We start from the raw sequence: 22,206 nt of genomic DNA on the forward strand, positions 1-22,206 counted from the left end.
ATGGCTTTGCCAAATACATTTGATGTAGACGCTGGAACGTGTGAGGTGTTGAGTAATTCAAAAATAGGAGAATGAAACAATTAAGTCGAATTCGTAAAATGTAGAACCCTGGTTCAGGCGAGGTAATTTGCTATCCACTAGCTATGACGTGACTGTTTTTCATCAACTTACATTGGTCCGCGGAGGCTGGTGGCGAGAGTTCATTATTTTTAATTGACCTCGTCTCTGGGTTTCTCGGGACAATCGGAGCTGACTGGGCGTGGTATTTGAGTGGTCAACTGAATGATTTGGATAATGAATGGGTAATTATCAATTCCTTTTATCATCAATGACGCGGTACGCTTTCTCTCTCTGATTGGCCCGGGAAGGCTGGAAGGCGAGAGTCAGATATAGCTGGTTGGGGTGGATGTTTGGTCCGACGGCTAGGGAACGAGCTGTACTTTTTAAACAGGGCTCGTCACTAGCTGGTCTCTAGTAATCTTCATGAGCATGATGAGGTTCGCAAACGGCAAAAATTATAATTAACTTTTGTAACTGATGTTCTTCCCAAAAGGGATATAAGGAAATTTACTCCTTTTTATAAATTGACAGTAAAGTATCTTTAATGTAGGTACCGATAGATTGCATAAAGATTTTGAGATCTTAGGATTTACATGTACATGACGAGGAATAAAGCCATAATTATAAAGGTATGCTTGATTTTAGACATTATGGAAGACTGGCATAGAATAAAAAAAATGCCAATGGTTAAGATAAAACAGCTATTATTCAATTCAAAAGGAAAACAGCTATTATTCAATTCTGTCGAATACTTGAAATGTTGTAGTACCCTGGTTTAGGCGAGGTAATTATGACGTGCATTTTTTTTCTCAGTTATGATTGGTCCGCGGAGGCTGGTGGCGAGAGTTCATGTTTATTGACCTCGTCTCTGGTTTCTCGGGACAATCGGGGCTGACTGGGCATCATTCGCACTTTAGTCAACTGAATGATTTGGATAATGTACCCGGTTATTTCATCAATCAATGACGCGGTGCGTCTGCCTGGCTCTGATTGGCCCGGGAGGCCGGAAGGCGAGAGTATATCTTTTTGAGACCTGTCACCAGCTTCTTGTTGGTCAGCAGATGGATTTAGCTGGTCGTCTGTGATCTGGGCGGGGGCTGCGTTTGTGTCTTTGTTGCTGTGCTGGTCGCGGGCGATGCGTCTGATCTGGCGGGGCTACGCATTGTGGCTGGCTACGCAGGCACAGTGCGTGGCCTTAGCTGGGTCGGTCGCGTCGCTTGCGTTCGGCGTAGCGGCGGGGACGGTTGCTGCGGCCTCCGCCTGGATTATAGGCTAGTCAGCACGGGGTTGGTGAATGGGCTGACGGCTATATATGGAACGATCTTTCTTTTTTTTTTTTTTAAATAAATAATATGTATATTTAATAGGGCTCGTCACTAGCTGGTCTTCGGCCATCCACATGAGCAGGGCGAGGTTCGCCAACTGACAGAAATGATATTTATATCGTGTATTAACTGATGCTCCTTCCCTCTTTTCACGTGAAAGATGGATCAGGAAATTTCCTTGTTTTTTATGTATATATAAATGAATTGATAATACAGTAAGTTTGAATATATAAGTAGATTGCATAAAGATTTTGAGACTTAAGGAACTATTTTTTTGAAGAGGAAGAAATCCACAAAGATATTGTGCTTGAGTTTACAAATTTCGGAAGAATGTTTTTTTTTTCTCACACAATAGCTGGTTTTTGTACTCTAGGTGCTATTGAATAAAAAAAAACTTTCAGAAAGGCTGGCATATTTATAATGCCATTTGTTAGGATGCAAGAAGGGAAGTTGCTAGTTAGCGAAATAATAGTAGAAATATATCAGTTTTGTCGAACAAGTACAATGTGGTAGAGTCCTGGTTTAGGTGAGGTTGTTTATGACGTGACTGTTCCGCGAAGGTTGGTGACGAGAGTTTGTTTTTTTGTTTAGTAACCCGAGTTGTCTCTGGTTTCTCGGAACCATCGGAGCTGACAGGGCGTGGTTTTTTGCAATTATGAACTGAATACTAGTATGAATATCTTAAATTCATGGCGTGTCACGTCCTCTCGGCTCTGATTGGCCCGGGAGGCTGGAAGGCGAACGTATATCTTTGAGACCTCGTCACCACCTTCCTGTGTATGTGGTCATCCAGCTGGGCCCCATCTTGCAGGGAGTTGCGATTGATCTGCGGAAAATTTTTTACAGTGTCTTTTTATAAATAGGGAGGGGCATGCTTGTTTGTCAAGACAATGATGACTGCGTGAATATACATATAACTATAGGGAAATTTTGGAACAAGCGTGCATCTGTAGAATTTGGCGTTGCTGGCCTTCCATATTGTGGTTAGTCAGGTCTGTCGCGGTTCTTTGTAGGACGGGGCCCAAATGTAGTTTATCAATAAGGGGTGGATACGGCAAGGGAACGAATTGTACTTTGGAAGAGGTTTCGTCCCTAGCAGGTCTTCAGCCATCTTTAAGAGACCTGTTCGAAAGCAGATAAAATGTAGGCTAAATCTTGCAAAGGATGCATTTTCCCCCTTTTTTTTTTTTTTTTTTTTTTTTTTTCTCTCTCTTCCTTTTAAATCTTTTTTTTTTCGCATGAATGGGAATAATAATTTTATTTGTATTTCTGTTCAAAAGAAAAGAAAAAAGAAAGGAAAGTAAAGTTTTTTTGTTTTTTTTTTAAGAAAACATTAAGATATTGCATAAAGATTTTGAGTTTTTAGATATTATATGAAGAGGAATAAGAGTCACAAATATTATTATTTTTTTTCTTTAAATTAACTGAAAAATATTCAAGTTTGTATATCTATCAATGAAATGTTAAAACCAATTTTTAAGATAGGAAAAAAAAACTGTTATATTTAATATAAATACTGGGATGAGTGAGGTAATCTAGGTTTTTTTTAGGAGGGAGTGATAAATTTTGTGAAAACAATTTTGAATCTTCTTCAATTTTAGTTTTAAAATCACAGAAGTGATGGGAGAGGCCTCAAAATAGGCCTATTCGTAATTTGCATTTGTTTTTTTTTTAGGATATGAAGAAAAGTCTTTCTTCTTTGGGTTTCATGGTAGGGACAGTCTATGGGCATGTGTTTGAGTATGTTTGCAGAAGTGTATGTGCTGTGTTTGTTGGGGTGAAGTGGAATGATATGTTGTGTGTTGTGTTTTCCAGTTCTGGTGTCTATCTGTATTTATCTTATCCCCATTTTAGTTTAACAGGTTATTTTGTCATGTTAAAAAAATCAAGCTACCAATTTGCAGTAATATCATTATCATTCATATTCTTATTCCAAAGTTTTTGTCAGAGGTTTAGACTTTTTGTGTTAATTGATGTCGGGTAATTTAAAACTACTTTCGGTCAATGTCAGAGGGCTGAGAGATCAAATCAAAAGGAATAAGATATTTCAGTGGTGTCAGATGATGGGGGATATAATATTTCTGCAGGAAACTTTTAGCACAAAAGACACTGAAGGTAGATGGAAGGCTGATTGGAAGGGGGAAATGTTTTTCAGTCATGGGAGTAACCACAGTAGGGGAGTTATCATTATGTTTAAATCAAAGGTTGATTTTCTCAAAGAAAAAATTATCATTGATAAAGAAGGACGATACGTTATAATTAAAGGGAAGTGTCAAGGTGAAAAGATTATATTGGGTAGTGTATATTTCCCCACAGGGAATAAAGAAAACTTACAATGCAATTTTCTGTCTGATTTGGACAAAATTTTATCTTCTGTTGTTAGTCAAGAATATTCTCTTATTGTTGGAGGAGATTTTAATATTGCTATGAATCGAAACTTAGATTACATGGGTGGAAGTAATATTTCGAAAAATAGATATAAAGATTCATTGGTGGATTTTCTTGATAGGCTAAGTCTAATTGATGTGTGGCGGAAGCGGCACCCTAACAAAAAAGAATTTACCTTCAAACAAAATAATCCTTTTGTTCAGAGCAGATTAGATTATATTTTTATCTCCTCGAATTTAGAAAAAGACGTGAAAAGTTCAGACAGTTTACCCTCTATCACTCCTGACCATGCTGGAGTTCAGGTAGAGTTTGATAATTTAGTCGAAAGCTTTGCATATGGGAGATCGTACTGGAAGTTTAACAGCAGTTTATGCGCTGATAAAGATTTTGTAGACGGGGTAAAGATGAAGATTTCTGAAATAGAAAGAATATGGCGGGACCAAATAACAAGCAAGATTAAATTTTGGGATTTTATGAAAATGAAGTTAAGAGAATATATAATGGCATTTTCCCGTGAAAGAGCAAAACTCAGAAAAAATCACATTGAAAAATTACAAAAAGAAATTAAAGATTTAGAATATCGCTTGACGATCACTTTTCATATTGACATCCAAAACGAAATTGAATTAAAAAAAGAGGAACTAGATAAACTTTTCGACTATTCTCGTCAAGGTCTAAAGGTCCGTTCAAGAGCCCAATGGTCTGAAGAAGGAGAAAGAAATTCACAATTCTTTGAACAATTACTTAAATCCAATAAAAGGAGAAGCGCGATTAAGGAGATTTATAATGAAAATCAGGAAACGGTGCGAGATTGCAAAGGTATTATAGAAATCATTCGGGAGTTTTATAAAAATTTATATTCATGTAAAAATCTTGAAACTAGTGATGATATTGAAAATATGTTTTTTAATGATTTACCCAAATTGAGTAAAGAAAATATAGAGTTTTGTGAATATCCAATAACACATGAAGAATGTTTTCAGGCTTTAAAGGAAATGAAATGGAATAAATCTCCTGGCAATGATGGTTTCACCGCAGAGTTCTACTTTACATTTTGGCCACTTTTAGGAAAAATCATAGTTGAAGCTTTCAATGAGAGTTTTGAAGTTAAAATGTTGTCAAATTCTCAGAGACAGGGGGTAATTACTCTAATTGAAAAAGAAGGCAAAAATCCTTTGCACATGAAAAACTACAGGCCGATAACTCTTTTGAATGTAGATTATAAAATTTTGTCAAAAGTGTTAGCGACAAGGGTGAAAGAGGTCTTAGGAGATATTATTCATTGTGATCAAGTGGGTTATGTCAAAGATCGTAATATTGGGGAAGCAGTTCGGTTAATTGATGATATGTTTTTTCAGTCTTTGTATCAACCCTTAGGTTTTTTAATTGCAGTGGATTTTGAAAAGGCATTCGATTGTATATCTCATAAACTTGTATTCAAAACTTTGGAACATTTTGGGTTTGGGAAAAATCTGTGTTCTTGGGTCAAAACTCTTTATAATAATGTTAGTAGTTGCGTGTTGAACGGGGGGCATTCTACGGGATATTTTGAAGTTAATAGAGGAGTAAGGCAGGGGGATCCACTCTCTCCATATTTATTTATTATAGCGATTGAATTATTAGCTCATTATATTAGGAGAGATGTTAATATTAAAGGGATAGAATTTGGGAAACGGGAAATAAAACAAGTGCTGTATGCAGATGACATTACTTTGTTTTTAAAAGATATGAATTCGATCCATAGAGTAAAGAAAATTTTCTCAGATTTTGAAAATTTAAGTGGATTGAAGATTAATATGGATAAAACAAACTTTTTATGGTTGGGAGAAGAAAGAGATAGACCTGGTTTACCACTTCTTGGACATTGATTACAACATATTAAAATCTTAGGGGTATATTTCGCACGAGATTGTAAAGTCAAAGATGATTTGAACTATAAGGAAATCTTGAGTAAAATTAAAAGACTTATTGGTTGGTGGAAACAAAGAGATCTTACAATGTATGGTAAAATAAAACTTTTGAAAATGTATGCTTTTTCAAAATTAAATTATGTTTCTTCCCTCATGACAGTCCCAAAAGACGTTTTTAAGGAAATAGAAAAAATTTCTTTCAATTTTATTTGGGGAGGAAGAGATAGAATAAAACGCAAGGTTCTATATCAAGACTATTCTGTTGGAGGACTGAGAGCTCCAAATTTTGAGGTCTTTGTTAAGACCCAACGAATAATGTGGATTAAACGTTTACTAGATGGAGGGAAAAGTTCGGGTTGGAAAGCAACCTTCGAATATTTTTTTAGCTCCTTAGGCGGTCGAATCATATTTTTGTGTGATTATGATACTATTAGAATGAATTTGAAAGGTATACCATTATTTTACATAGATATGCTGAAGGCATGGCACGAATTGGATAAGTGTAGACATTTTGGAGGGAAAAGTAATCCCATTATTTTTAATAACAAGCGTATATTCCTCAATAATAAGACCTTTTTTGATATTGAATTATTTCAGAAAGGTATAGTTAAGGTCTCGGATATAATAGTTGGAGGTCAATTAAGACCAGTTTCATACTGGTATAATCAAACATTTTCATCTGAAAACTTGCTCAAAATTCAAAAGATATTTTCAGTAATAACAGAAGAGTGGATACAAGGTGATTTTATGGAAATGGACACAGATAACTTTGAAATTCAATTGATGATACGTGGGCATGTTCAGAAACTATGTGATATAAAATCTAGACGAATATATGACTACTTCATTGAAAATTTTCAAATTGATTATGTATTTCATGTTACAGATGGGCAATCCGAATATGATTTGGGAATGGGGGAACTGAAAGAAGTATTTCTGAGACTGAAATGTGCAATGCTATGCAATAAACACAGAGAATTTCAGTACAAACAATTACAAGGGGCTGTGTACACGAAAAGGGAACTTTTTAAATTTGGTTTTGAGACAGATAATTTGTGCTCCTTTTGTAAAAAAGAAGTTGAGTCTTACCAACATTTATTTTTTTATTGTCCTGAAGTTAAGCGATTATGGGAAGAGATGAGTAAAATATTTCAACTGAATGAACTTGGCAGTGACAATTGGAAAACAATTTTCATGGGGATATCTGGAAATACTACAAGAGTAACTTTAATAAACTGTATTGTATTCTTAATCAAGTATATTATTTTTAGTTCAAGAAAACATGGAATATTGCCAACCGTACAGAAAGTGGCACATTTGGTTAAAGAGTATAGAGATACGGAATATCAAATAGCGTTTAAAAAGGGGAAGCTGGGGGTGCACTTAAGAAAATGGGAACAAATCAATGCACACCTTTCTTAATACTAATGGATGTATTGGTTGCTTCATTTTGTTTCTGTTTTGTTTTGTTTTGTTTATTTGTTCAAATACAAATAGTTACACCAGAGCAGGATGCATCGTGTGTGGGTGTACGTGTGTAGATGGATGTGTGAGTTCTGTGATGGGGAAGAGGGGGGGGGGAGCTGTGGGTGGTTGTGAGTTTGAAGTGAGCTTGTGTGAGTGTCTGGGGAGAGAGATGAGGGGGGAGGAGGGGATATGGGGGTAAGGTGAGTGTGTAGTGACGTTTTTTTTAGGATAATAATCTTCCTCTAATTAACCTTTGAAATCTTTTATCCCTTTTTTTAAAATCTATTTCTTGTACAATTAATATGTTCAAAAGAGATTTATTTTCTATTCAGGGAAAAAGTCATCTTTTGCAAAGTATTTTTTTTTTTGGCGATTGAGATGGGTTTTTTTTTTTCTCTGCTTTCACAATGTTATAGAAGAAAAACTTGGCAGTTTTAATTTTATTTGTAATTTGTAATCATTTCAAAATATTTGTAATCTCATTGATATTGATATATTTATTTGTTTGATTGTTTATTGATTGTACATTGTATACATGCAAAGAATCTATGAATTGTGATTGTAAACTTGATTTGAAAGAGGAAGAAAATAAAATATTATTCAAAACAAAAAAAAAATACATAGTTAATTCCTTGAGTGCGTCCGGTAATTCGTGGCGTTGACGAAATTCGGCAGAAATGGCAATGTGGAGCCTTGATGGACTAAGGACAGCTTTGATTTTTAACAGAAGAGGTTATCTCAGGTGCGATGATGCGATGAGTCGAGGTGAGAACATTGGATTCCGGATCACCAAGATAAAAGATACGAAGACAAAAAGAAGGCGTATAATCATACAAAAGCGGATATTGGGTGTTGACGAAGTTGAGCAGAAGATGTAAAGTAGCTCCAATTTTCACAAAAGAGATTATCTTAGGTGCGATGACGCGTTCAGTCGTTGAGCCAAGGTGAGAAACACTGAATCCAGTTAAGATAAAAGGCACAAAAGAAGGCGTATAATCGCAATACCGTAGCGGACAATTCAGGGGATAACGAGTTCGAAGACGAGAGGGGTATAGACTCTGTAATCCCTTTCCCGAGAATATATTATGATGTATTCAGTTTGCACAGATCACATTCCTTTGTGATTGAGACTCGTTTTTTCGTGCGTTTTATAACGCACAGAATTCGGCCATCTTGGGTCCATAGGGCATCAAGTTCATTTCTGAAACTAGTTTTGACTTTCCAGAAAAGTTCAGATCTTGTTTTGGTGAGGCTCTCATGAACAAATATAGCGTTGTCTTTTGAACCCCTCAATCTCTTTCGATTTCTGTAGATTTTGTCCCGTGTGTCATAACTGGTGAATTTCACAATTATTCCTCTACTTTTACTTTCCTTTCTGGGCCCTAATCTATGACTTCTGTCAATGTCCTTTGCATCTAGTTTTACATTCATCCTTTGATCACATAAAGCGATAATAGTTTCATTGGTGTTTTCACTCTCAGATTCGTTAATACCATGAAATATTAGACAGTTTCTTCGTGTATACTGTTCTGAATCATCGTGTTTCTCGAGCAAAGTTTGGATGTGAGTCTTAAAGGAGAATGAAACTCTTGGAGCAAGTTAGCTTTTGTGAAAGCAGAAAAATTAAAGAATAAGATCAACAAAACTTTGAGTAAAATAGGACTAGCAATAAAAGAGTTATGAGCATTTGAATGTCGAGATCACTAATGCTATGGAGATCCTCCCATTGGCAATGCGACCAAGATCTGTGATGTCACACACGTACAACTCTCCCATTTGGACACTGAAAATATACCCCAAAACATCTCTTTTTGCTTATTCTAATCATATGACAAACGATTCATCAATGGTATAATGTTGTGAAACCTCTGTACTTGTAATCTCATAAAGAGAACACCTCACCTTGTGATAGACTCTATAAAAGTGAGAATATAAGTGAAATAAGTACTAGAGTAATGAGGGAGTTGTACGTGTGTGATATCACAGATCTTGGTCGCATTGCCGATGGGAGGATCTTCATGGCACTAGTGATCTCAATATTTAAATGCTCATAACTTTCTTATTATTCATTCAATCTTCCTCAAACTTTCAACAATATGTTTCTTTGATTTTTCTCTTTGATATGGATTCAGCTGGTTTCAAGGGTTTCATTCTCCTTTAAGGGAAGCAATTTCATCGTCTCTCGATTTTAGTTCAAACTCCATAAATTCACGTACATTTTCTGTCACGTTCTTGGTAATGACGGTTGTGATTTCGTTAACAAGAGTCTTTTTAAGAGCACTTACCAATTTGTTAAGCATGTCGTCACTCTCTAACACTTTATTTAGTTCGGCTCGTATAGTGTTGGTTAGCTCTTCGGCTTGTTGTTTCGAATTGCGTGTATTCGGTGGTGGAGCCATGATGAGCTTAAAGATCACAACAAATCCTCTTCCAACGGTTTATTTACTCCAAAAGTATGGCACAAAACATAAGAAATCACACCCTTAAGAGATCCAAGCAGTATATCGAGAACATGAAAGTTAATTGTGCTGACTATACATGACCAGGATGTCGGTCGGGAGACACTCAGAAAACACGTCCGCTCATGACGATGACGATTAGAACTTAAGTTTCCCCATCATAGCTTTGAAGATTGTTTGGTTTTCCAGGAACTTGTCAGCCTTTAGAATATCTACTTCCCTCTCGGACTGAAAATGTCGCTGGAGTCTATATCTGATTGAAATCATGGATTTTCGTGTATACAATGTACCATCAGCTCGCTTCAGTCCAGCGTAAACCGACTGAGGAATTGTTTTGGGCCTGGAACCCCTAGCTCCTCAATCGACGTCGATGTACACTTCGGAAAGGCTTATAATAATTAGTCGGGTCGCGTGCGTGTGCGAAATCACTCGGGTTTGGGATTTCGATGCGAAATTTTTTCTAACAGTGTCTTCAATGGGACAAAAACGCTGGGAAAATAGAATGAAATTGAAATTCGACTTTCGTTTTAAGCTGGCAAGTGCCTTAAATAAAATGTACTGGACTACTGTTTTAACATAACAAACAAGCGAATTTTGACTACTCTTAACATAATAGCATTCCACATATTTGACCTGATTTCTGTTGAATGTGGTGTACATCTTACATCGGTATCTCCCATTTACTTCAACATGTGACAGCGAGGGAATTCGTGCAATACATTTGTGTTCGAAATCAAATTGAATTCTTGCAATACATTGACGCTCGGTACTAGAGAGGGAATTCGTGCATTACATTTGCGTTAAAAATCACAATGATTTCTTGCAATACATTAACCCACGAAATCAGAAATGAATTCTTAATATCAAGAAATTGATTCTTGATACTAAAAAAGATTTTATGTGGTTAATAAATGGAAATTCTTGATATCAAGAATTGAATTCTTGATATCAAGAAATTTAATTCTTGATATTAGAAAATGGAAATAAATTTTTAAACGGCTTGCCATACAATCGTGGCAATATATACCAGATTACGTTATTGCAAAAATAGGGCGATTAAGCAATCAGAAGCCTTCTCATACAATCCATCTTATATAGATATTACATTTTAATTCTCCTTTAGAATGAGTTCAATATTGGACTTTCATTATTTTTTATGTAAAAACCTCGCCCGATGTTTCACGACTTTTTAAAACAAAAATAAATAATTGCTTTACATTGAGTATTATTACAACAAAAATTAGGCGCATTAGTTTTCTTTCTTCCATGGAAGATAGTCGGCGCGAATATTTTTATTATAAACGATAACATATTTATTCTCTCTAGCGCATCCTTGAATGACAGATAATGAAAATATTGACTTAGTTGCCAATATGGTTTATCCCTTGATTGCCATATGTGGAATTATGGAAAACTTGTATAAACACGGTTGGTAATTAACGTCCAAGTATTGTGTAAACATCGCGTTCGATTTTGTTTCACTTCTTATTGATAATTCATATCCATTATGTAGCCGCGTAATACAAAATTTCATTCGAAAAAATAAAATATCAAATTCTTGCATGAAACGTGAAAAAAACTTACACATGGACTTTTATACCTATATGTGCTTAGTGTCAATCAAAGAGGAATATACAGTATATAGACCAGTTCGAACTATAACACATTCAAGACAGTGTGCTGATTAAAGGCTAAAATAATTTTGAAGAGATAAAGTGAAATCCGACAAGCATATTGTAGTGAAATTTCATTAAAATCAGAAAAGAAATATATCTACGTTATGACATCTTTAAGTTTTGCTTTATTTTAGAGAAGCATTTTTTCCTTGCATGTGTTCATGAATAATAATCAACAAAAAATGTTGTCGTACCTATTATACACTCTCAAGCATAAACACATGTTAACATAGTCATACATAGATAGTAACGTACTGAATTTTGTTTTCCCTAAATATATTCCCTGCACATTAATACAAAGTTTGGTGCCCCTCCCGGGATGTGGGGGGGGGGGCAGCCGAATCTACTCTTTAATCAGAAATTATTCGCAGACGAAAACGAAACAAATAAATAATCAAATGGAGTGTTTTTAACCAACTGACCTTGGGGGGAATTTGCGTATTCTTTTATTTTGCAGTATGACTAATTTTTATCAACACAACCACCGGGAAATAATCCCGGATCTGTTTATTTCCTACACTCTAAAACATAAAGGGATTAACACCAAAGAAGCTTGTATTACAGTGACTGCACTTTAGAGTACTGATTTTCTTATTCATTTTTTGAGTAAAGAATCAGCACTCTGAAGTGCAGTCACTATACAAGCTCCTTAAAGGTCAAGTCCACCCCAGAAAAAGTTTGATCTGAATAAATAGAGAAAAATCCAACTAGCCGCAAATGCTGAAAAGTTCATCAAAATCAGATGTAAAATAAGAAAGTTATGGCATTTTAAAGTTTCACTTATTTTTCACAAAACAGTGATATGCACAACTCAGTGACATGCAAATGAGACAGTCGGTGATGTCCCTCACTCACTATTTATTTTGTTTTTTATTGTTTGAATTATACAATATTTCATTTTTTACAGATTTGACAATATGGACCAACTTTACTGAATCATATACTGAATCATATAGTATTAAACAATGCTAATTCCCCATGGAAGAACAGCGGTATTTTATTAATACCGCTGAAATGGGCCATCCTCCATATGATCTGTATGTTATGTTAAATTGAGCATGTATATATTTTATCTTTTTATGGAAATAAATACAAACAAACAAACAAACACATGTTCGGAAGGACTTAATCGTTGTGTCACTTGACAATGAGGAGAAAATTAGAATATTTCATAATTCATATAATGAAATACAAAAGAAATAGTAAGTGGATGATGTCATCAGTCTCCTCATTTGCATACTGACCAGGATGTGCATTAACTATTTTGTGAAATTAAGCGAAACTTTGAAATGTCATAACTTTCTTATTTTACATCCGATTTTGATGAAATTTTCAGTGTTATGCTTGTTGGATTTTTCTCTTTTTATTCAAATCAACTTTTTGTTGGGGTGGACCTGTCCTGTAAGCATGTTAAGTGCTAAATTACCACTTCCTTCTTTATTTGTGATGCAATTGAAAAATAGTCTATTGGAAAACATCTAGTTTCTATTAAAACACGCTTTACATTAAATGATTTCTTTATTTGTGTAAATCTGATTTCATTTATTTCTATTTCGGAAAAAATGAATAGATAGTCAGCATAGTAAGAAATGGTATTCAATCAATTAATCAAAACTTTGTTTCACGATATAAACTTTCTGATATTTTCGAACAGTGCCAGTTAGGTTAGGCATTTTCATACATGATGTGATTGATAATCGCTTGCCTTGTATATACAATTTTGATCATTTATTATTTCAATGACCATCGCAAAATACCAGAACCAAAGATACACTAATTGCACGCTCAAGCAAACCGGTGCGGTAGAAGTCTTGGGAGAACATAAGACTAATGTGAGGAAACTGTCAATTTATTTTCTGGTCTTGTAGTCACGTGATATGATAATGACAAGATTTATCACCATTTTTTAAAGGGGCAACATTCTTTTTTGTAAGGGAAAGTATTTTAGAGATTTTTTTAAAGATGTTTTTATTGTAATCTCTCAAATCAAATTACACTTTCACCTTTCATTCAAAAGTTGTACAAATTATTTGAAACATGATAAGAAATTATACAATAAGTTCATATCCCATATAAGTATACAAATTATACATCAAACTTCAGAGATACCGGAAATTAATACTGATGTTTCAACAATTATAAAATGAAATTTTAACAATATGTTTTAATTGACATGAGAGAAAAAAGACAAAAAAATTATGTTCAGCCCCCCCCCCCTCCCCAGGCATAGAGCACCCTCCCCGTTATGCCTGTTCTACATTGAAGTGACTCAAATTCCCCGTATTATATTTGTCTGCAAAAAAAAAAAGAACGAATATGTGTTTTTGTTTTTGTTTTGCGGTTTTGTATTTCGCTGTATTTAGTCCTCTGACTCTCTCTATATATTTCTTTAATTTAGATTTTCCAATTTCCTTAAATGTAAAGACATGTTGCCTTTATCTAACGCCAGCATTTTTCTTCCCATTCTTCATCTTTAAATTTCTTTTTAATTTAATCAATGGTTGTGAGTGCTCCCTTTTCCCTCCCTTTGAAGATTAAATTTTTTACAAAGATTACAAAATGATTGACTAAACGTTCCTTTCCTTTCCTTCATCCTTTCATTCTACACCTACAAGAATCCCCCTGCTTAAATTACCCATATTTATGAAACAAAACATCTCCTCACGTTATTATTGCAAAACAAACACCTCTTTACATTATTATTCCAAACTAAACATCTCCTTACATTATAATGCCAAACCAAACAAGCATATTTACATTCCAAAAATAGATGACGATAAGCTTCCTCCTCTTTTGTACAATATCAACAAGGATTTTTTGGTATTAAGAAGTTTGTATTTGTCAACAACTTCAATTCATACATGTCATATACAAAATAAAATACATGCATTAAATAAAATATATCTTTACACATATATGAATACATTGAAAACTCATATAATTAACACTTTACATTTTCTTTTTTTTTCCTTTAGTGTTACAATAGAACCTAATAAAACTCAACGCATTCAATGTTTTTTTCTAGTGTCAAATATTCACAACATAACAAATTAACATAACACTTTCACAAATAGTGCTGATACAAAATATCGATGTTCTTGTATTATTAATTCGAAATAACGTTTACTTGCGCATTCACTACTCTTCCTAAATTATCATGGCATTTTTTTAATGAATTTCCAAAAAAAAAGAATCATCCAACATTCAAAACATTCCGGGCGCATGATTGACTTGGCTTATTGTTCTGCAAAGTAAATGTGTAATTTCAAAACGACATTCATAAGACTGCATGAATATTGATAGACTTTATATCACCCTTTACTCTCCATTCACATATTGTAAAAACGCTGTGTAAATTTTAAGCACGTTGTTTAATCCCGTCACTCTAACAAAAATTTAAAACTTTTAAACAATTGTTTAAACTTTTATATGAGCTTTATGAACTTTAATTAGACAACTTGTTTTATAATTTAAACAAGTTCTATAAACCGTAAACAACTTTTATAAACCTTAAAGAACTTCCTTAAAACTTTGTACAACTTGTTACAAACTTTCTACACGTTTTTTTAAACTAAAAACGTTTGTACATTGTATGGATTCTGATGACTCGCCACTACACTGCTTCCAGTTTTGTAATTGCTTTAAACAACTCACTGCAAAAGCACCGTTGCGGGAAACACCATTTTTAATCGATTTTTTTTATTCAAATTTATTTATTTCATATCATTTATTTTTTTAACATACAAATTAAAAATGCAATCATTTAAGTGTTTAAGTACACCAGTTTGGTTTTTAACACCAGATGGACACTCAAACAACATCTGCTATATGCATGTGTAGTGTCAAAACAACATCGGTGTGATTTTACTGGTTTTAATTGTTCTAACACTACGGGTTTTTTTTCGATATAGATACCAGGTTGTTATCATATTAACAACGACAATTGCTAGCTGATTAAGTCATAGTGTGTATATGTTATAGCATATTAGATAGGGATTAATTTCCCACCTTTTTTTTATTCAATTCATGTACAGTTTATTTCATTTTCAACGAAACAAAGTAAAGTGGTCGAAATAATTACAATGAACTTAGACAGACAATATAAATTAAGGCATGTAAAATTATGATGTCATTGTTATAGTTTGTTATGGTTATATCTTTTTTAATTATTCCCATTAATTTTTATTCACTTTAGCATTTTACATTTGCATCATAGAATATCTCAAGGACTACCCGGAACACTAAATTGTCAGTAATTAAGAAAATCACAACTTCATTGAATTGTTTTCATTATTTGATCCTGGCCTTCGTTGTCCCATATATACATTTGCATGTTGCACAAAAAAGGCGAACGTGTTATTACAGTGCTAGTAATATTTGTATAAAGTGGCCTTAATTGTGTGGAATCATACACCGTGCAACATCAACAATATTTTCTGACAAAGTAATTATTGGAAAGGACACACGTGGATGAGCAGGTAGATAGCTGCATTAGGGGATATCACAACTGCTCGTTTGAGGAAGTAGAGACGGATCTAATTCCGGCTTCAAACATACACAGTTCCCGTCGGGAAAATGCTTAACCGGTTGCCAAACCAGTAATTTACCAATACTTTTGGAGAGTTGTATTACTATCTGACTGGCTTCGCCGGGCTATGGGAGTTTTTTAAACACGATACGGAGAAAATAGCAGCGTGTAGTGAATTTGAATATTCAGACGGTGCTAAAATTCACGCTTAGGAATTATGAGGGATTACTACACAACGTGTGGTTTTAGGAATTCACTTCTAACTCTAATATCTACGTCACAATGGATTATTCTATCGATTCTCTTTCTGATGACCGGACAAGGTAGGATGCTTAAACGAAATACTATTGTAAATAATTCATTCAAGAAACATCGAGAGAAGATATCGAGAGAGAGAGAGAGAAAATAAATGAAATGATCTACCTGACCGCAATTTGTTTGATGAACCATTTAGACATTCCGTCTCAGTCAGTGTTAGTATGCACATTAATTAGTCTTTTTCAGGGGTGTTGCATACTCGCTATTAGGACTGCTATAGTTAATGTGTGCGTGGATTGGTGGGTTGACGACGAGGTGTGTGCGGGTGCTTATAGAGGGTGCATGTGTGTGTTCGAATTTAGGTGCGATGTTTTGTTAAAAGCCCGGGGGCCACTTCCATTGACGAGTGGATACCATGTGCGACCATGGGGTCTCGAAAAGCACCCTAAGCAATTTTCCATTTTCTGAAAATGCACCCCTTAACAAGTGTTGGCATGTGAAACCCTACCCTTAAGAAGTATTGGAAACAAAACGATACCCTTGGAAAGTATTCCCTGAATTGAACCCCTATACAAGTACCAGGCGCGGATCCAGGAGGGGGCCGAGCCGGCCCCGGCCCCCCCCCCCCTATTTTTTGACAACCTGCAGAAAAAAGTGTACTCTTTAACTTGATAGAAATTATGAAAAACAGAAAGAAAAGTAAGAAAGAGGTAGCATACCCATGATGTGTAATTTACAGCCTCGTAACGGCCGGCCCGACCCCGAAAGGAAACAAGAAAAAGGTGAGGGAAGAATTGGAAAATAGACTTTATATAAAAATTTTCACTCGCGCTTCGCGCTCGCATTGCCTGTGTAATGAATCCCATTCAAGAGGATTAAATGGCACTTATATATCCAGTTCTGAAATCAATTTGCACACAATATTTTAGCTCGCACATCAAGCTTTCATTATTTTGTTTGATTTACACAAATTGTTAGTATATATCAAAATTTTCAGCTCGCGCTGCGCGCTTGCATTGTTTGATTTGTGAGTTACCTATCCTCTTTGGAAATTCCAGCCAAAATTTGTCAAAATGCTCCTTTATCATGTCAGTATATCAAAAAATTAAGCTCGTACTTCGCGCTTACATTTAATTGTTTGAGATACAATATACGTCCAAAGTCTTTTTTCCAGACCCGGTTGTTTCAAAAATTGTAATATAAATCCAAAGTCTTTTTTCCAGACCCAGTTGTTTAAAAAATCATAATATAAGTCCAAAGTCTTTTTTTTCCAGACCCGGTTGTTTAAAAAATTATAATATAAGTCCAAAGTCTTTTTTCCAGACCCGGTTGTTAAAAAAATTATAATATACGTCCAAAGTCTTTTTTCCAGACCCGGTTGTTTCAAAGTTATAATATACGTCCAAAGTCTTTTTCCAGACCCGGTTAATTCAAAAATTATAATGCAAGTCCAAAGTCTTTCATTCAGACCCGGTTGTTTAAAAAATTATAATATACGTCCAAAGTCTTTTTCCAGACCCGGTTGATTCAACAATTATAATGCAAGTCCAAAGTCTTTTATTCAGACCCGGTTGTTTAAAAAATTATAATATAAGTCCAAAGTCTTTTTTCCACACCTGGTTGTTTCAAAAATTATAATATACGTCCAAAGTCTTTTTTCCAGACCCGGTTGTTTCAAAAATTGTAATATAAATCCAAAGTCTTTTTTCCAGACCCGGTTGTTTAAAAAATCATAATATAAGTCCAAAGTCTTTTTTTTTCAGACCCGGTTGTTAAAAAAATTATAATATACGTCCAAAGTCTTTTTTCCAGACCCGGTTGTTTCAAAGTTATAATATACGTCCAAAGTCTTTTTCCAGACCCGGTTAATTCAAAAATTATAATGCAAGTCCAAAGTCTTTTATTCAGACCCGGTTGTTTAAAAAATTATAATATAAGTCCAAAGTCTTTTTTCCAGACCCGGTTGATTCAACAATTATAATATACGTCCAAAGTCTTTTTTCCAGACCCAGTTGTTTCAAAGTTATAATATACGTCCAAAGTCTTTTTCCAGACCCGGTTAATTCAAAAATTATAATGCAAGTCCAAAGTCTTTTATTCAGACCCGGTTGTTTAAAAAATTATAATATAAGTCCAAAGTCTTTTTTCCAGACCCGGTTGTTTCAAAAATTATAATATACGTCCAAAGTCTTTTTTCCAGACCCGGTTGTTTCAAAAATTGTAATATAAATCCAAAGTCTTTTTTCCAGACCCGGTTGTTTAAAAAATCATAATATAAGTCCAAAGTCTTTTTTTTTCAGACCCGGTTGTTAAAAAAAATTATAATATACGTCCAAAGTCTTTTTTCCAGACCCGGTTGTTTCAAAGTTATAATATACGTCCAAAGTCTTTTTCCAGACCCGGTTAATTCAAAAATTATAATGCAAGTCCAAAGTCTTTTATTCAGACCCGGTTGTTTAAAAAATTATAATATAAGTCCAAAGTCTTTTTTCCAGACCCGGTTGATTCAACAATTATAATATACGTCCAAAGTCTTTTTTCCAGACCCGGTTGTTTCAAAGTTATAATATACGACCAAAGTCTTTTTCCAGACCCGGTTAATTCAAAAATTATAATGCAAGTCTAAAGTCTTTTATTCAGACCCGGTTGTTTAAAAAATTATAATATAAGTCCAAAGTCTTTTTTCCAGACCCGGTTGTTTCAAAAATTATAATATACGTCCAAAGTCTTTTTTCCAGACCCGGTTGTTTCAAAAATTGTAATATAAATCCAAAGTCTTTTTTCCAGACCCGGTCGTTTAAAAAATCATAATATAAGTCCAAAGTCTTTTTTTTTCAGACCCAGTTGTTTCAAAAATTATAATATAAGTCCAAAGTCTTTTTTCCAGACCCGGTTGTTTAAAAAATTATAATATACGTCCAAAGTCTTTTTTCCAGACCCGGTTGTTTCAAAAATTATAATATAAGTCCAAAGTCTTTTTTCCAGACACGGTTGTTTCAAAAATTATACTATAAGTCCAAAGTCTTTTTCCAGACCCGGTTAATTCAAAAATTATAATGCAAGTCCAAAGTCTTTTATTCAGACCCGGTTGTTTAAAAAATTATATTATACGTCCAAAGTCTTTTATTCAGACCAGGTTGTTTAAAAAATTATAATATAAGTCCAAAGTCTTTTTTCCAGACCCGGTTGTTTCAAAAATTATAATATACGTCCAAAGTCTTTTTTCCAGACCCGGTTGTTTCAAAACTTGTAATATAAATCCAAAGTCTTTTTTCCAGACCCGGTTGTTTAAAATATCATATTATAAGTCCAAAGTCTTTTTTTTTCAGACCCGGTTGTTTCAAAAATTATAATATAAGTCCAAAGTCTTTTTTTCAGACCCGGTTAATTAAAAAATTATAATGCAAGTCCAAAGTCTTTTTTCCAGACCCGGTTGTTTAAAGAATTTTAATATAAGTCCAAAGTCTTTTCCCAGACCAGTTTATTTAAAAAATTATAATATAAGTCCATACTAAGATACGATAATAATATTCCAGTCGAATAAAAATGAGAATCGAGCTTAGTCTTTTCTCCAGACCCAGTTAATTAAAACTAGTGGAATTAATGTCTTTGTTGTTGTTTCAACTTAAACTGCGTATATTGTGAATATATGCGCTAAGAGTAAATTGAGAATCAAGCGTAGTCTTTTCTCCAGACCCGGTTACTTAAAACTAAGAACTAAACCCTAAAGCAACGCGTTCATATAGCACAAAAGTGCAAAGTCTTTTTTACAGACCCGAATAATTTAACAATTACAATATAAGTCGAAAGTCTTTCCTCCAGACCCGGCTATTAAAAAATGAATTAAAAAACTTCAAATCTAAGACCAATTTTCCAAAGTTTCACCCAATAAAAAAATATGTCTTTACCCCACGCCCAGTTTTATCAAATAATACTACGACCCCTACAAAACATTGTAATAATGCATGGGTAAAGCAAACTTCCTTTTCCTAGACTCGGTTATTATTTGAAAAAAATAAAATAGTTTTTACAAGTATTCTAAAATTCTCCAGACACAATTATTTCAAGAAAAAAAATTAATGAAACCCATGTTTAGAGTGTTGTCTTTATTCCAGACCCAGTAATTTAAAAATGATTTAAACAATCTTCAAAACAAAAGACTTTGTCATATTCTTATTCTTGTGAAATAACATGAATATTATGCTTAGTCTTTCGTCTAGACGCGGTTATTTAAAATATAAACAAATATTGAAAAAAATTCACAGCTAAGACCAATCTTCAAAATTAAACCCACTTAAAATGCTTGGGCTTAGAGTGTTGTCTTTACCCCTCACCCAGTTCTCTTTAAAATACAAATTAAGCAAAACATTAATCTTAAAATTTAGACCCCAGCATCTTCCAAACTATAGAACCCTTGTAATAATGCATACTTTATTTGACCAGACCAGTTTATTAAAAAAAAACAGAGCAAAAAAAAAATAACCCTCTTTCAGCCTAACATCCTGTAATAAATGATGCAATTAAACATTCATTGTTTTCTTCCAGACAAAGAAATTTATAATAAAAAAAAAAGCATCAAAACTTAGAGCCCGGGGGGCATTTCATGAAAGGAGTTGTTTGACGTTTTATCCGACACTGGTAGCACTGCTTCTTAGCCAATCAACATCAAGAACAGTTGTCAGATCTGACAACTTGTCGGACATAAATGTTGATGAAATACTCCCCAAATCATCTTATTCATGTTGAACAGGCACAAGAATATGATTGAGTCTTAGTTATGAGGATTTTACTTATCTTATTTTTGAAATGACAAGGTCTGGAATAAAGAAAACTCTCTAAAATTTTATTTATTGAAGGTTCTTAGTTGGAAGGATAGTTGGGCCTTAGATTCTGTTATTCTTTTGTAATGATTTTGGTTATTTTGAAATAATTGGGTCTGGAGGAAAGACTACAACATATTGCCATGTTATTCAATGTTGATAAGATTGCAGGGTCTTTGTTTTGTTGTTGTTGTTGTTGTGTTTTAAATTATTTTTATAACTGGGTCTGGAGGAAAGACTACACTATATTTCCATGTTTTTCAACATAAAGAGGATCGTGGGTCTTTGTTTGCTTTGTTTTTATTATTACTAATTTATCATTATTATTCATCATTTCTTATTTGAAAGATCTGGGTCTGGACGAAAGACTATGCTATATTTCCATGTTATTCAACATAAATAGGATCGTGGGTCTTTGTTTGCTTTTTTTATTATTACTAATTTATTATTATTATTTTTCATTTGTTTTTTTAAAGATCTGGGTCTGGACGAAAGACTATGCTATATTTCCATGTTATTCAACATAAATAGGATCGTGGGTCGTTGTTTGCTTTTTTTATTATTACTAATTTATTATTATTATTATTATTATTATTATTATTATTATTATTCATTTGTTATTTGAAAGATCTGGGTCTGGAGGAAAGACAACGCTATATTTCCATGTTATTCAACATAAATAGGATCGTGGGTCTTTGTTTGCTTTTTTTATTATTACTAATTTATTATTATTATTATTATTATTATTATTATTATTCGTTTGTTATTTGAAAGATCTGGGTCTGGAGGAAAGACTGCTATATTTCCATGTTATTTAACATTTTCAAGAGAATTGGGGTCTTTGTTACTTTTCCACCAGTTTTAATTAACTGGGTCTGGAGAAAATATTAAGCTCGATTCTCATTTTATTCCACTAGAATATCATTATCTTAGTTTTGACTTAGTTTGAAACTACCGGGTCTGGAAAAAAGACTTTGGACGTATATTAAAATTTTTGAATTAACCGGGTCTGGAAAAAAGACTTTGGACGTATATTATAACTTTGAAACAACCTGGTCTGGAAAAAAGACTTTGGACTTTTGTGCTATATGAACGCATTACTATAGGATTTTAGTTTAGAACGGATTCGCCAAAAATCCCTTTAAATTGATTACATTTGTGGGTAAAGTCATTATTACATTTGTGGGCGATCAAAAATTATAACATTTGTGGGTAAAGTGCATTATTACATTTGGGGGTGAAATTATTACATTTGTGGGTAAAGTGTTATTACATTTGTGGGCGTTATTACATTTGTGGGTAAAGTGTTATTACA

At 33.8% G+C, this 22,206-nt stretch overlaps 1 protein-coding gene across 1 annotated transcript in view; it reads left to right on the forward strand.

Annotated features, from left to right (window-relative positions):
• Positions 1-15,842: 15,842 nt before the first annotated feature.
• LOC129282688 (uncharacterized) overlaps positions 15,843-22,206 on the forward strand; it is a 58,588-nt gene continuing 52,224 nt past the window's right edge. Inside the window, exon 1 of the mRNA XM_064113771.1 lies at positions 15,843-16,136. Coding sequence (XP_063969841.1) covers positions 16,031-16,136 — 106 coding nt within the window. The 5' untranslated portion in view covers positions 15,843-16,030. The remainder of the gene's footprint in view (positions 16,137-22,206) is intronic.

The sequence above is a fragment of the Lytechinus pictus genome, chromosome 19 (assembly GCF_037042905.1).
Source record: "Lytechinus pictus isolate F3 Inbred chromosome 19, Lp3.0, whole genome shotgun sequence".
NCBI classification, from domain to species: Eukaryota; Metazoa; Echinodermata; class Echinoidea; order Temnopleuroida; family Toxopneustidae; genus Lytechinus; species Lytechinus pictus.